This window comes from Sprattus sprattus, assembly GCF_963457725.1.
Source record: "Sprattus sprattus genome assembly, chromosome: 3".
Lineage (NCBI taxonomy): Eukaryota > Metazoa > Chordata > Actinopteri > Clupeiformes > Clupeidae > Sprattus > Sprattus sprattus.
The window spans coordinates 41366978-41381184 of record NC_137922.1 but is presented as its reverse complement, the minus strand read 5'-3'; the positions used below and the strand labels follow the sequence as shown (position 1 = coordinate 41381184).

General features: G+C 39.2%; 1 protein-coding gene across 1 annotated transcript; it reads left to right on the top strand.

Moving 5' to 3' along the window:
- Nucleotides 1–2234: 2234 nt before the first annotated feature.
- On the top strand, nt 2235–14207 carry rangap1b (Ran GTPase activating protein 1b). The gene is made up of 16 exons (XM_080835823.1): nt 2235–2277; nt 3285–3405; nt 5314–5441; nt 5617–5676; nt 5785–5964; nt 6578–6712; nt 6864–7022; nt 7222–7335; nt 10991–11090; nt 11234–11318; nt 11419–11593; nt 11809–11913; nt 12071–12173; nt 12462–12550; nt 12930–13051; nt 13518–14207. The coding sequence occupies exons 2-16, from the start codon at nt 3297–3299 to the stop codon at nt 13594–13596; spliced, it is 1743 nt and encodes a 580-aa protein (XP_080691949.1). The 5' UTR covers nt 2235–2277; nt 3285–3296; the 3' UTR covers nt 13597–14207.

Genomic DNA, 14207 nt, shown 5'->3' with positions numbered 1-14207 from the left:
CGATTAGTCTGTCGTAAAACGCTACTTTGCCTGGACTTACAGGTCACTTCAGGTGTCTTTAGAAACCACATGTAGAAAAAACAAAGCAATGATAAGATCATCATTAATCTACATTAGTGTAGCAAATATAGATTGTTATGAAATTATCTTTGGCTGAATTGCTCTAATAGCTTTGGATAGAGCATGTTTCTAATGTTTTAGAAATGTTACAAGAAAAAGACACTTACCACCAAAAGCATTTTATTAAAGGCACTGAAACTTACTACGTGTAAAAAAAGACTAGAAACTGAATGTTTATTTTTAAAGGCACCCAGTGCAACTTTATTTAAACATTCAATGAAAAATAAACATTCAATTTCTAGTCTTTTTTACACGTAGTAAGTTTCAATAACTCCATACCGTTACATATCGACATTCAAGGAGCAAAGATGAGACGTCGTTGTGTGGTGAGAACTGATAGAAAATCGATAACAACAACAATCGCCGCCATTTTCTTTATTTTTTGTAACCTACAATAAATAAAGCAGGATTCCAGTCAATGGAAAAATGGCCTCTCCCCACCAGCGATTGTTGTTGTTTACGATTTTCTATCAGTTCTCACCATACAACGACGTCTCATCTTTGCTCCTTGAATGTCGATATGTAATGGTATGGAGTTATTGAAACTTACTACGTGTAAAAAAGACTAGAAATTGAATGTTTATTTTTCATTGAATGTTTAAATAAAGTTGCACTGGGTGCCTTTAAAAATAAACATTCAGTTTCTAGTCTTTTTTACACGTAGTAAGCTTCAATAACTCCATACCATTACCTATCACCATTCAAGGAGCAAAGATGAGACGTCGTTGTGTGGTGAGAACTGATAGAAAATCGTACACAACAACAACCGCCGGTGGGGAGAGGCCATTTTTCCATTGACTTGAATCCTGCTTTATTTATTGGTGGCACCAATAAATAAAGATTTGGGGGGAAAATGGCGGCGATTGTTGTTGTTTACGATTTTCTGTTGTTGTTTACGATTTTACGTCAGATCTTTGCTCCTTGAATGTGGATATGTAATGGTATGTAGTTATTGAAATTTACTACGTGTAAAAAAGACTAGAAATTGAATGTTTATTTTTCGAGTCTCAAGCCTATAAAGTTGCACTGGGTGCCTTTAAGTAGCCTACTTCCCATACCATCTATTTCTGCTGTTTCAACATAGGCCTTACCCTGACACTCAAGTCTGTTGAAACTCTTTGATGAACGGTTACTCTTTAAAGTAAAACAAAACAAAACACCATCAGAAGACAATAACACCAAATTGCGTGGTTTACAATGCTGAGAAATTGAGTAATATTCAAATTGGAGATAAACATAAAATTGTAAGGACAAACTTATCTAGCTCCCCCTATTAGTAAATATTTGAATTCAGAAAATAAATCCAAGCCATAAAGTAGAGTATACTAGGAATTATTATGGCAATCCTTATGAGGAAATCCTTATTGAAATGTTTACATACATCCCTGTAAAATTAAGCAGTCGGTTTGATTGTAATTCATACAGAATTACGTTAAATTTACTAATATGAATTAACTCTGTGCCAATTAAGGAAATTCATTTTTTTTTTTTATGTGGCCTAAAGGTCCCATAAGTGTGTTCAGGCCACACCTTCTTGTGGAACAAGGGGTCAATCATCTGACCAACCCACAATAAGAGCTGTCACTGGTTTACCTGATACTATATACATTGTAAATATTGTATATAAATAACACTTGAAAACACGTGTGCAAAAGCATGTACACATACCTACATGTTTTAGCCAATTACAGGAAGGAGTTTCTAATTGAACAAAATGTAGGTCCGTCTGAGGCAATGCTGAGACCTACATCTTGCCAATAGTGATTAGAAAATACATTTTGGTTCGGTTTGTATGCTGGGAAAACGCACAGAGCCAGACACACTTGTTCTTACTCTCAAAAAGGCCCAGGCCTACTCATTAATCAAATTACTGGAATTAGTTAAAATACAATTAATGCTGCCTTGGCTGGTACAAGGCCGAACTTATTATTATTAGTAATTTAAAAAATGTCACCGTTTCAAACTCAATGCTCGAACCATAGAAAACCTATTTGTCAACAAAATCATGAGGCCATCTCAAGCACAAGCTCCTCCCAATGACTACGTGAGCACCATGGTTCACGCTGCCGAAGTTTTCAACCTGTTGCGAGAACGCGCGGGAGGAAGCCGAGGTCTGAGAACGGTGTCGTTTTTAAACAAAACCAATCTTGGTAACCGGTGAGTTTGACTGGTCCTAAATAATGTTATTAAGCGCGGTTAGTTATGTCGGTACAGTATTAAGGTATAGGAATGCCATGTGATGTCATTTATTAGTCAATAGCTTAATTATGTCGTTTAAGTTGTCAATTGTAACGTTACAGGTTAATGTTAGATCCCTTCCGCGCTAGCTTGCTACCTAGCCGGTTCCTAATGTCAGCTAGCGTTGCTGATTTCGATTTTTAACTAGCTGGCTGGGTAGCTAGCTAACGTTAAGCAGACACAGTAATATTACTTAAGTTCTACTGTTAACCTATCGTAATATTTGTATTCATTTTCTAGTTGTCTGTCCGTCGCAGTACCAATCGACCAAACGATTTGCCAGCAGTTACCGATAAGTTATGCAATCACAGACTAACCTAGTACAACCAACGTGGTTGTCATTGTATGACTAAATCCTATTCAACGAGGAGAGCGTACTGAATACTGAAGCTTTTTACGTTAAGCTAACGGTGCAAACCCATGCCACCGTTGTGAGCGACGCGATCTCTAAACCCAATGCATTTCAATGGGAGCCAATCCATTGTGACGTAAATTAGCGATCTGAGCGACGCGTCCGTTGAAAATTCGAACATGTTGAAACTTATGCAAATGAGGAGCGATATTTCCCGGCAGCAGCCAATGAGATTGTTTGGTGTCGTCTTTGACAGTTGGACTGTATGCTATTTCCACACGCTACACCACGCCCACTCTAAGCGATGGAAGTCGCTCACAACGGTGGCATGGGTTTGCACCGTAATGGGTCCAGATGTTGTGACGTCTGATAAAGATGACATATGGCTAAGTTGCATTAATAAACCTAATTACTTGTTATTTTGCTATTGGTCTATGGTTAACGTCTTACTGACGTGCCCTGGTACTGATTATCTATCTATTTATTAATTTTCTGGGGTTAGCGTTAGTTGGCTCAGTTGTCTAGCCACTTACCAGCGAGTTACATTGTTATTAACCCCCTTTGACTCTGACAGATTGCTGTCCAAATGGCGTCGGAAGACATCAACGAGCTGACAGAGGCACTGGCCAGAACGCATGTTGGTGATGAGTTAAGTTATAAGGGACAAGGCCTGAAATTGGATAATGCGGAATCTGGTAAGAGTAATGCAGCTGTATTTGTTTGCAGAATGAAGTAGCCTAAGTGTAGAATCTTGTGATTAGTTTTTTTCTGTACTTGCTGAGTCTCATTCCTCATAGTCATGTAAATAGCAATACATCTAAATGTGTAGCAACATGTGAAGCACTTCACCTTTTTTTTATTGGGATTTTCAAATTCTTATACAGCACAATATACATAGTTGCATAATTGGTGTAGTCAAGATCAACATTACATAGACATAACATATAATACACAATAAAGTCATCAGAATGCCCACCGCCACCCAAAATTAACTAAATATAAAAAAGAAAAAGAAAAAATGGACAAGACAACACAGGACTAGGCAATGAGTACACAGGATTAGGGATGCACCGATCCGATATTTGTATCGGTATCGGTACCGATATTGAAGGAATTTCTAGATCGGGTATCGGTGACAATGGGCCGATCCATATTTTAATTTTTTTTTTTTTTTTTTTTTTTTTTTTTTATGTTTATTTGTATGTATTTACATCGAGGCTTTGTTTAATTCATATCATGCTCCGGTATCATTGTTTTAAACGGACTGTTGTTATATTGAAATACGCACATTCAAAAATGTAGGGTGCTGCGATGGCAGACAATCCAGAGACCAGCCATAAAAAGCCTTCCCTCACGTTAACTGTATGAAAAACTCTCTGTTGATAGTGACGTTGCCTAGCAACGCTGTCTGCTCAGTTACGTTTTCAGTGAATAGTGACAAGTTCAGTTCGTCGCCCAACAGTGGCAAAGTAGTTGTGCTTTATACATTTCCAATGCTTAAATCATCATTGTTCGACATGTATGTGAGGCATTGTGTGCGTACATAATGAATGTAATGGGGTTTCATGAAGTTACGACTGTGATAGGTAGAGTATTATGAGTGCAGGTTGCTATTAGTAGCAATTAGCATGCTAAGCGGAGATTCAGTTATGTTCTGATGTTGATTCGCTGTAATAAAGATGGGTTCATCCTGTTAAGATTTCGACTAGATGAGCTATGAATGAGATTCATGTTGCATAGTGTAATGCCAAGTGTAATGTCCACAATTATATGTATCGAGTAATGTTAGTTGTGTAATTGTTATCGTGTAGCAATAACTCATGTTAAAGTAATTCAGTGCAGTCCCCATTCTCATTGCAGGCACACACATGTGTACGATCACATGCATCGTCATGTAATGGAAATTGATGAATGCACATTAAAGAGAGATAAAGAATACTGTTTTGGTAATTGTGGGTCTTTTAACAGACTAGAGCCAGCAAATACATTAACAGGTCACCATGTTGAGCCTCTACAATGTAACGTTAAAGTTGACGCTAGCGGATATATGATTGCTAACTAATATGAAGACTAGCCCTAGTTAGAACGTACATTATTTGTGATTATTTTTATCCTATGTTATGAATTGATAGTGATGACTAGACATGATGTTAAGTAGCAAATGAGCAAAAAATGCACCAAGATCTTATGTCATGCACTCCTCTTTTCTCCCTCTCGCACGTGTGGTCACACACATACACACAGTTACCATACTTTTGCGCTGTTTTTTTTATATCGGTATCGGATCGGTATCGGCCGATACTAAACCTCAGATATCGGTATCGGTATCGGAGGTGAAAAAAGCGGATCGGTGCATCCCTACACAGGATGATTGTCCCTACAGAGCTGACATTTTCAGGTGAACAATTGGCATGCATAGAGATGATTTACATTGCAGGTAGCTGGATTTTATCTCTGACATAAGTGATAAAAGGGTTCCATAACTAAAAAAAAACTCTTTACAGAGCCCCTTAGTGAGTGCTTTATCGTTTCTAGTTTGAAGCACTTCACCTTTGTAGGCATGGGGTCATTGTTGTCACAGAGCAGCATCTCTTCCTCAACAGTTGCTAAAATCGTGCGTGCCATAGAGGAGTTCCAGGGACTTCAAGCTCTGAGGCTTGAAGGAAATACTATTGGAGTTGAGGCAGCACAAGCAATTGCTAAGGCTCTGGAGAGCAAAAGTGAATTGCAGGTACCTTCTTCATTCAAGCTCTATACATTCTATTATGTTACTGATTACTACTGATATAAACAATTGGAACATGTCCCTGGGTCGTCTGGACATGATTGTGTACCTCCTGTTTGTATTATCATACTAATACTTTGAATAGCTTTTCAATTAAAATTCTTATTCCTTTCTCATTCAGAAATGTAACTGGAGTGACATGTTCACAGGGCGCCTCCGGTCGGAAATCCCTGCTGCCCTGGTGAGCCAATAATGTGGTAGTCTTCAGTCCAATATTAACTGGTGAGAAATGGGTGATTAAGAGTTCTCACCTGTTCCACTCATGGCGTCAATTTTCTCTCCTTCATAGAGATCCTTAGGCAGTGCCTTGATGACATCAGGAGCCAGACTTACTGAACTGGACCTGAGTGACAATGCCTTTGGGCCAGACGGCGTAAAGGGCATTGAAACCCTTCTGAAGAGTCCAGCCTGTTACACCCTTCGCATACTGAAACTCAATAACTGTGGCATGGGCATTGGAGGAGGCAAGGTGAGACATCAACACCGCGTCTTTGGGGGTGGGGTGGGGGGACTATATATACAGAACTGCTTGAGCCCCAACAGCAGCGTCTATTATGAACAGATGTTGAAACAATTTGAAAGTTTTCTGCATGATTATGCATTTCAAATTAAACCTGAGATGCATGTGTGTGTAGAGTTCAAGAACACTTGACATTTTTACAGTAACATTTTACACTACTCCTCTTCAGGAGATGTTTTGTGCAACATCCAGGAGACCTGGATAGACCTATACTATAGCTACATGACTTTCTATGAGTTTTGGCCATGACTGAAAAAAATAAGCAGTATTTATTGTTACACCAGGTTTTTAATGGTCTTAGCTTGATTGTTCTCTCCCTTCTACGTCGCTTTGGACAAAAGCATCTGCTAAATGACTAAATGTAAATGTAAATGACTGATGCCTGTTATAATGAGTGCATGAATCATTCTTAATATGGATTGTAAAATACAGCGTCTGAAGTGTCTCTTATGTAAACGCAGGATTTCTACTAGCGCATTTGTTTAAGTGTGTTTGATGAAACCATTTGTGTCAGTGTTTGTTTTTGTAGATGTTGTCAACATTAACTTTTGTCTTTCTACAGATCTTAGCAGATGCACTGATTGAGTGCCATAAGAAGTCCAGTGCCACTGGCGCCCCCCTGAGTCTGAAGATGTTCATTGCAGGCAGGAACCGTTTGGAGAATGAAGGTGCCAAGGCACTGGCCAAGGCTTTCCAGGTACACTGTCTGTTGGACCTTTTTGAATGCAACAGTTTAGCAAAAAAACAAACTGCTGTTGTGAAGTATGGAATAAGGTTCCTCCCTAAATTGTCATCCTTTCTCTCTCCCTCTTTCTCGCTCTCTTCCTTGTTCTATCCGTCTGTCGCAGTTGATGGGCAGTCTAGAGGAAGTCCATATGCCACAAAATGGGATCAACCACAAAGGCATAACCGCTTTGGCTGAAGCCATGCAGCAGAACCCTAATATCCGAGTACTGAACTTCAATGACAACACCTTCACCAAGAGAGGAGCACTGTCAATGGCCCAGGTGAGGGTCTACAGTGAAGTCAGTCATATATGACTGGGCATTTACCAGCCATACTTAACTTAACAAATGATTATTGCATTCTCAAGCACATATTTAAAAAATGAAAAATAGGGCCCCCAATCTTCAAGGGGTTACATTTTATAAACTTGTATTAGGCTGTACAACCCTTTTAATGTCATACCTTGTGCCATGTGCTCAGGCCCTCAGGAACCTCCGTAACGTCGAAATAATAAACTTTGGTGATTGCCTGGTGCGATCTGAAGGAGCTATTGCCATTGGAGCTGCACTGAGGGATGGACTGCCCATTGTCAAGGTCAGAAACTTGTCTTGGTCATGTAACATCTCCTAGTGTGTCTTAATCCCCTTGAGTCCATGATACTGTTGTCGAAGCTGAGACGAATGAGAATCTCAAAGCCAATCTTCACACCACATTACCACACTAACCCGCACAGATCTTTAAAGCTTTTTCTTTCAATGAATGCACTGATAAAAAGAATGACTAACCTAATTACTTAAATTACCTAATTAATACCTACCTTATTATTTACCTAAAATAAGTAAAATCTTCTGAACCGAATTGAAAAGGTGTTAAAGCCTGTTTAGCTGAGCATTGGATCAATAGGAGAGAGTGGGCATAAGGTATTCATTTGTGTAATATGAGCCTACTGGTGCCATTTGGGAACCATCTTAACAGTTGGCAGCTGCTAGCATGTAATGAACTCGTGTTAATATGTGTGAATATGAACTTATTAATATGAAGCCACACAGGCACCTCCCACCCCCCCTTTGGCCTTCTTGAACACGTTAATTTCAAGTAACACTGCAACAATTTGACACTTTTTGAGATATGGTTTTATAGGCAACTATTATACAGTTATGGAGTGTAATTTGCGTCAACATCTATGTTTGCATTTACATTCCCTTGTGAAAAGGCTTTGGAGTGGGATGGAAACAGTCCGCCTTCTCTATATGCATGGTTCAAGGCCATTAGCCCTCACATTGATACCTAATGATACAACAATGATAGGGTCATAAATGTTTTGTTTATTTGTTTATATGAATTGAGTGACTTATGCTTATAGCACACCCAAGACCTTAGAGAATCACCTCAAGGGACCAAAACAGTTCTTCACTATGGTTCCAGGGTTTTTCCTGGGTCAAAATGGCTCTTCGGTGCACCCCCAAAAAAATTGCGCGCTACGCGCACCAGGGATTAAAATTAACTTTTTTCACCACCGTCCCGGAACCGTCCCGAAAATCATTTTCAACCGTCACGAAGCGTCCCCGAACCGTCCCGAATTTTATGGAGAAAAAAAAACTAAATTCGGTGCAAATTAATTCAAACAATGATTTCCATTAAGATTATACAAGAATAAAAACTGCTGCTGGCAATAGATTTAAAATCCAAAACTGTTTATTAAAACTCTCTCAATTGGTTTGGGTCATTTCTTAAAACTGAGATGACATTCCAATTCCTGCATCCCATTTAATACAAGAATATGTCTTTTTCCACTCAGGAAGGAACATCCTTTTTAATTTAATTTAATTTTAATATTTTCTTTTCATAAATATGTATTAAATTATTCCCCATAGTCCATTCTCTTGATTTCATAGCTTTCAGCGTTGTTTATAAATGTTAGAGCTTTCATCCAATCATATTTCAGCTATCATGTGTTACCAGGCTAATAGAAATCTTCCCTGAGGCCTTCAGAATTGAACGTGACACGTAAACCTTTGATTGGATACTGAGGCAGACCCGTGCAGTGCTTCAGTGCTCAGTTTAAAGTTGGCTAATGTGAAAACGACGTACATCGGTTGCAATGCGTATTATGCTAGACTAAATATAATTACATTAACCAACTCAAATAAACTAGTTTACACCAACTTGATAATTCCAGTTTTTGATACAATTACAACGCCATTTTCAAGACGGAACTTTCAAGAAAAACTGGATATCGTGAGGATAGGAAGTTTAATGAAACTGCTTTGCAGGTGGGACAATGCGATGTTTAGTGGACAAACTTGTTAAAGCTCACATAGGCTACTTTCGGTGGACTGAATAAAACTTTGTAGACTAATCCCTGAAAATCGCCTTTTATTTTAAAGTTGTGACAGTAATATCCAAGCGATCTGTAACTAGATAACTGAGAGTTTACTACTCTTAATGTATTGTTAATACGGGTATATTGATTTGAAATGCTCCGGAAATATTAATTAAGTCTGTTGTACTCGACTATGTTAAGGTGATGCAATGCTCACTTATACTGCCTTTCTGTATAAATATATAGTTCGAGAGCCATGGCTTCATAGTGATGGTATTAAGAGGTGGATTCACTCAGTTTAACATCGTGTAGGACATCGCTGAAGGCCTAGTCGTGAAATGCACGGACCGCCACTGTTGTCACTAATAGAACACAAACGTGAGGCGCGAGTCCATTTCAAATCAAGTCAGATTTATTGTCAGTGTCTAATGTCTTCATTCAAGGACATTGAAATTGCGTTTCTTTTCCGTTTAAATGAGTTGCAAGTGCAATAAAAAACGGGCTGAAATTCTTGTAGCGCCATGAATATTGAAACCGTCAACTGATGAAGTCAGGTTGCAAACGCAGGTTGAGTAATTAAGTGATTGGCAGCTGGCCGCTCTGTCCATTCGCTTACCTCACAGTTGCGTATAGATCGATTACTATTTATCAAAACAGAACGAGGGCTCGGCTGTAACCTACTTGAAACATACTATTCAGAACATATTCGCTGACATGCATTGCATACGTGATGATATGCTTACAAATCTGCTTAAAACAAAGTGAAGGTGTTTTAGAATAATATTTATGCCATATACAATAAGTGACTATGTAAACACCACTTATTAATGTTATAGTAAACAAACCTATTAACACCCAAGCTATTAAAAAGGTGACAAACAGTTATAAACCTTGATAGATAGAAAAATCTTTAATCAATCAATTTTACATATTTCAGTAGCGGTGGGTGTGTAGATTACGACAAGTAACTTGTTTGGATTTCAACTGAAACGTGTTTTCGGTTTTATCCCGGACCCGTTGTGTAGTAGACCAACACTCAAAATTAGCTGATACACGAGGTATTGTGTATCATTCAAGATCCAATCGTGATTTACCTGTGGTACGTGTGGTGTATGGAGATTAGAAAAACATTACCGATATGACCAAGTATGATCTCTTTCAGAATCCGTAATCTCTCGTGAACATCTCCTTACTCGGTCGTCAGCTGTCGTCCCTGTGATAAGCGGGTAAACCTCAATTTAAAGAGGGAGAGAGGTATCGGTGTCGGTTGAAAACTGAATGACTCAGCTCAGTTCGTTCCATGACAGTTTGTACACACAGAAATAAATGGCTGTCTAGTACACTTAATTACGTTCTACAACTGTAATGTTTTGCACACATACAATTTAAATTTTGGGCTGGAGCGTATGTTGTTTAAAATCCGTTATCCTTTTTGACACCGAAATCAATATTAAGTAACGTGTACCAGCGCTTAGGTGTTCATAGGTCGTGGGTGCTAATAGGTCGGACAACATTTTTAACTAACGTCTTCTCTAAACTGGCAACTTGGAGAAGCCTCTGTTCAATGATTGGCTGAGGGGGTTGGAGGCGGGATCTGCTGCTGCTGTCTTGAATTCAACGTGAGGGCTCAAAACACCGTTAAACTGAATTGGATGATTTGCTTTAGGCGCTCGTGATTTTTCATAGGCGCTCGGGATTACGGTTTAGGCGCGCGCCGAAATTTTCTCTATGCAGGAAAAACCCTGGGTTCTATATGTTTTTGCGCATATTCCAGCTCAAGTAAAAAAAAAAAAATACCTTTCAAAGTATGGTTATTCGACAGGGATTTTAGAGAACAAATACAACATACATACAAATCTGACATGCATACTGCAATAGTTTTGTGATGTCAACCTGCTTGTGCCCTTGTGTGACTTTGTTGCCCAGGAGCTGAACCTGTCCTTTGGTGAACTGTCAGAGGCTGCGGCGCTGGTAGTAGCCAGATGTGTGAAAGACAAAACCCACCTGGAGAAGTTGGATTTGAACGGTACTGCATGGCCATAAGCCAGTACAAAAATCTCAAAAATCATTGGCATTGTGATTATTGATTAATTTAATTGCTATGTGTCCTTGCAGTTGGTAGTTAATTGTGAGCAGAACATATTGTTTTGTGTGTGGGTGTGTGTGTAGGGAACTGCTTCGGTGAAGAAGGCTGCGAAGCAGTTAAAGAGGCTGTGGAAAGCATGAACATGGCAGACATGTTGGGCTCACTCAGGTAAAACCTCTAATCTCTCTGAAACATGTCCTACGTGTCTTATGGTAATTTCTGTACGTCTGTATGTAGGTGAATGTGTAATTAAACGCACTCTCTGTAGCGATGATGAAGGTGAGCCAGATGAAGAAGATGACGACGACGACGATGATGTTGATGAAGAAGATGAAGATGAGGACGAAGAAGAAGAACTAGGGGAACAGAGTGGGGAAGAGGAGTTGGAGGAGAATGGTCTGTATGAATCAAGCGCTAATGGAAGCCCAGTGAAGCCAGACCCGGTAAGCACTTAATAGCCCCATGGAATCCAAAAGCACTTCCCTCTTTCAGTTAATGAGTAATTCTATGTAAGTCATCATATCAACATGACCAAAAGCAAGGTTCAGGTATTGGTAGTTATTGTGGGGGCTGTTACCCTCTTTAAGGGGGATTCTTGTTATCCTCCAGCAAACTAAACTGCCATTTGACCATCGCTGGTCCTTTTTTTTTACCATAGGTGTCACCCACCTGTTGTCCAGAACTCCAGGCCTTCCTCTCTTCACCGACCGCAGAGAAGCTTCTGGATCTTGGAGCCAAAAGGACCCTTCTCATAGAGCAGCAGGTAAAAGATGGGTGTTGGGCTGTCACTGGGAATACAAAATGTTTAAATAAATGTGTAACTCTATGTAAATGTGTAAATCTACAAAAGTTCCTCATCAGTTTGTCTTGTGGATAGTAGAATGCAGAATCGTCATGAGATTATGTTCTCTCGCTGTAAGGTGGATTACTCCGATCATAGCAAAACTGCTGATGCTTTTCTGAAGATTTGCTCTGTGTATAAAGAGGAACCTGAAGTGAAGATAGCAGTCTTGGAAACCACAGGTAAGAGGGGCACAAGAGTAGACCTACATTGTATTTACAAGATGCATAGCAATGGCATCCAAAAAATGTTTTGTATTTAAAACACTTTGTGTAAATAGGAACTTAATAATGTTTTCTGTCTACTGATTGCTGCAATTTGCATTTGGTTTAGTATTGCAGAACATGGATACAACTTTTGGGATGGATCTGGACTATATAAAACATTGATTTCTTAATGTAAAAACTAAATGCAGTTATTTTTCATGCTATAATGAATATGTCAATAAAAGAATCTGTGCTGTCCAACAGATGCGCTTTTGAAGAAGGCTCTATCAGGTTCCTGCTTTCAGTCCTACAGCTTTCTCTCCTCTCTTCTGGTGATGTTGGGGTTGTTGAAGGTACGTGGCCCTTAGTGATATTCTGGACTACTGACTGCACAAAATGTAACTGATGAAATGTAATTAAACTGATCAGATATGGGAGATTTGTAAATAATTAGATATATCCCTACATTTAGGCGTATAGATCGGTATGCAGAACCATCTGCAAAGGGATAATATTACTGTAGTGACAATATAATGGAACCATCCCTATCAGTCCCAAACTAGATTTTAGTGAAGGAATTTTCAAATACCTAATTAAAACGTACTTGCATACTTTGTCAATACCTACGTAACACACATTGTTTTGTATACTATTGAGTGTGGATATGCATGGGAAATGCAAAGTGATTTTAGTGCCTTTGCATTCTTCATCCATGCGGCTTTATGCTTGTAGGGAGAGGGCAGGGCTCAGAGGGTGAGTGTGATGCCTGGTCACCTGTTGGCGCTGTCGCATTCTGTGGAGCAGGAGTACTTCCCTCTGGACCATGCAGATGTGCTTCAGGCCTTTGTGTCAAAGTAAGGGGACTCGATTACTTCACGTTATACGCCAAGTCGCCAACATACAAGAACTGAGTTTGGGTGAATTTGCCCATAGATTTAAAATGTAGAGAGCCATATGTCATTCAGACAAATACATGTGCTTACAAGTCTGAAGTATTGACAGCTGTTCACCTTTTCATTTCATGATTGCATCAACATCAATTACACTTCACACTGTGAACCAAAATACACTTTTCAAAAGTAATAATTAAATATTTTTTGTGTTATTACCTTTGTTTGAAATGGCTTTTATCAGTACTAGTTGTGATGTGCTTGTGCCTGCCAGTTTTAGATACAATTACCTTACTACCTCTTTAAGCTTGCTCAGAATGACATAAAGGCTTGCCCTGATTGACATAAAGGCTTTAGAAGTCAAGGATTACATAGGTTACCATTGTGTCGCTACTGTTCAGCCAGTGTTAAAATGTGTGTGTTCCCACAGGAGTGGCAAAGCCTTAACCAGCTGTAGCAGTGCCCGTGAGACCCTACAGGCGGTACTGGACAGAAGGACTGCTGCTTAAGAGACCAGAGCATGGAAGCTTCATGGAGGAGCCTGGCAACCATTGGACTGCCAATCTCAGAAAAGGCTGCTTAAACGCAACAAATGTACTTTGATAGCTCTTTGGGATTCCCCCGTGGTTTATTTCGTAGGAACGTAGCATTTCAACTGTAGTGATGACTTTAGTAAGACCTGTTTTTGCAACCGAACCCACATCCTCCCATGCCCAGAGGTGAAAACCACTCACATATATCCAGACAGCACATGCATCTTGGGTTGTGACTAGCTACTTTATCACAGTGTCTTTGATCGCAAACTGAAATACAGGTCATCTTGAGGACCATACATCTGTTTATGTAGATTTGAAAAAAGACTGAATAATACGACTTAAGATATGCGACTGAGAAGTGCCTCGTTTATATATGAAGTGTAGATCAGGACGAGGGGAGTTTTGGGTGTAATCAACAATGGAGGTCAATTTGTTTTTATTTTACATGTTAATGTATATTTTTATAGTTAAAAGGAAAAATGTATAAAAAAGTAAAACAATAGACATAAGGTGAACAGGGAAGAAAACATAACAAAGGTGACTACTAACCATTTTGCGTTTTTTTTTTTCTATTGTGCAGTACT

Bases quoted from the DNA above. Each gene is read 5' to 3' on its own strand.
- rangap1b (XM_080835823.1), top strand. From the start codon at position 3,297: ATGGCGTCGGAAGACATCAACGAGCTGACAGAGGCACTGGCCAGAACG. The intron at 5,677-5,784 runs GTGAGCCAATAA...TCTCCTTCATAG, and splicing joins CGGAAATCCCTGCTGCCCTG to AGATCCTTAGGCAGTGCCTT. The intron at 7,023-7,221 runs GTGAGGGTCTAC...CCATGTGCTCAG, and splicing joins GAGCACTGTCAATGGCCCAG to GCCCTCAGGAACCTCCGTAA.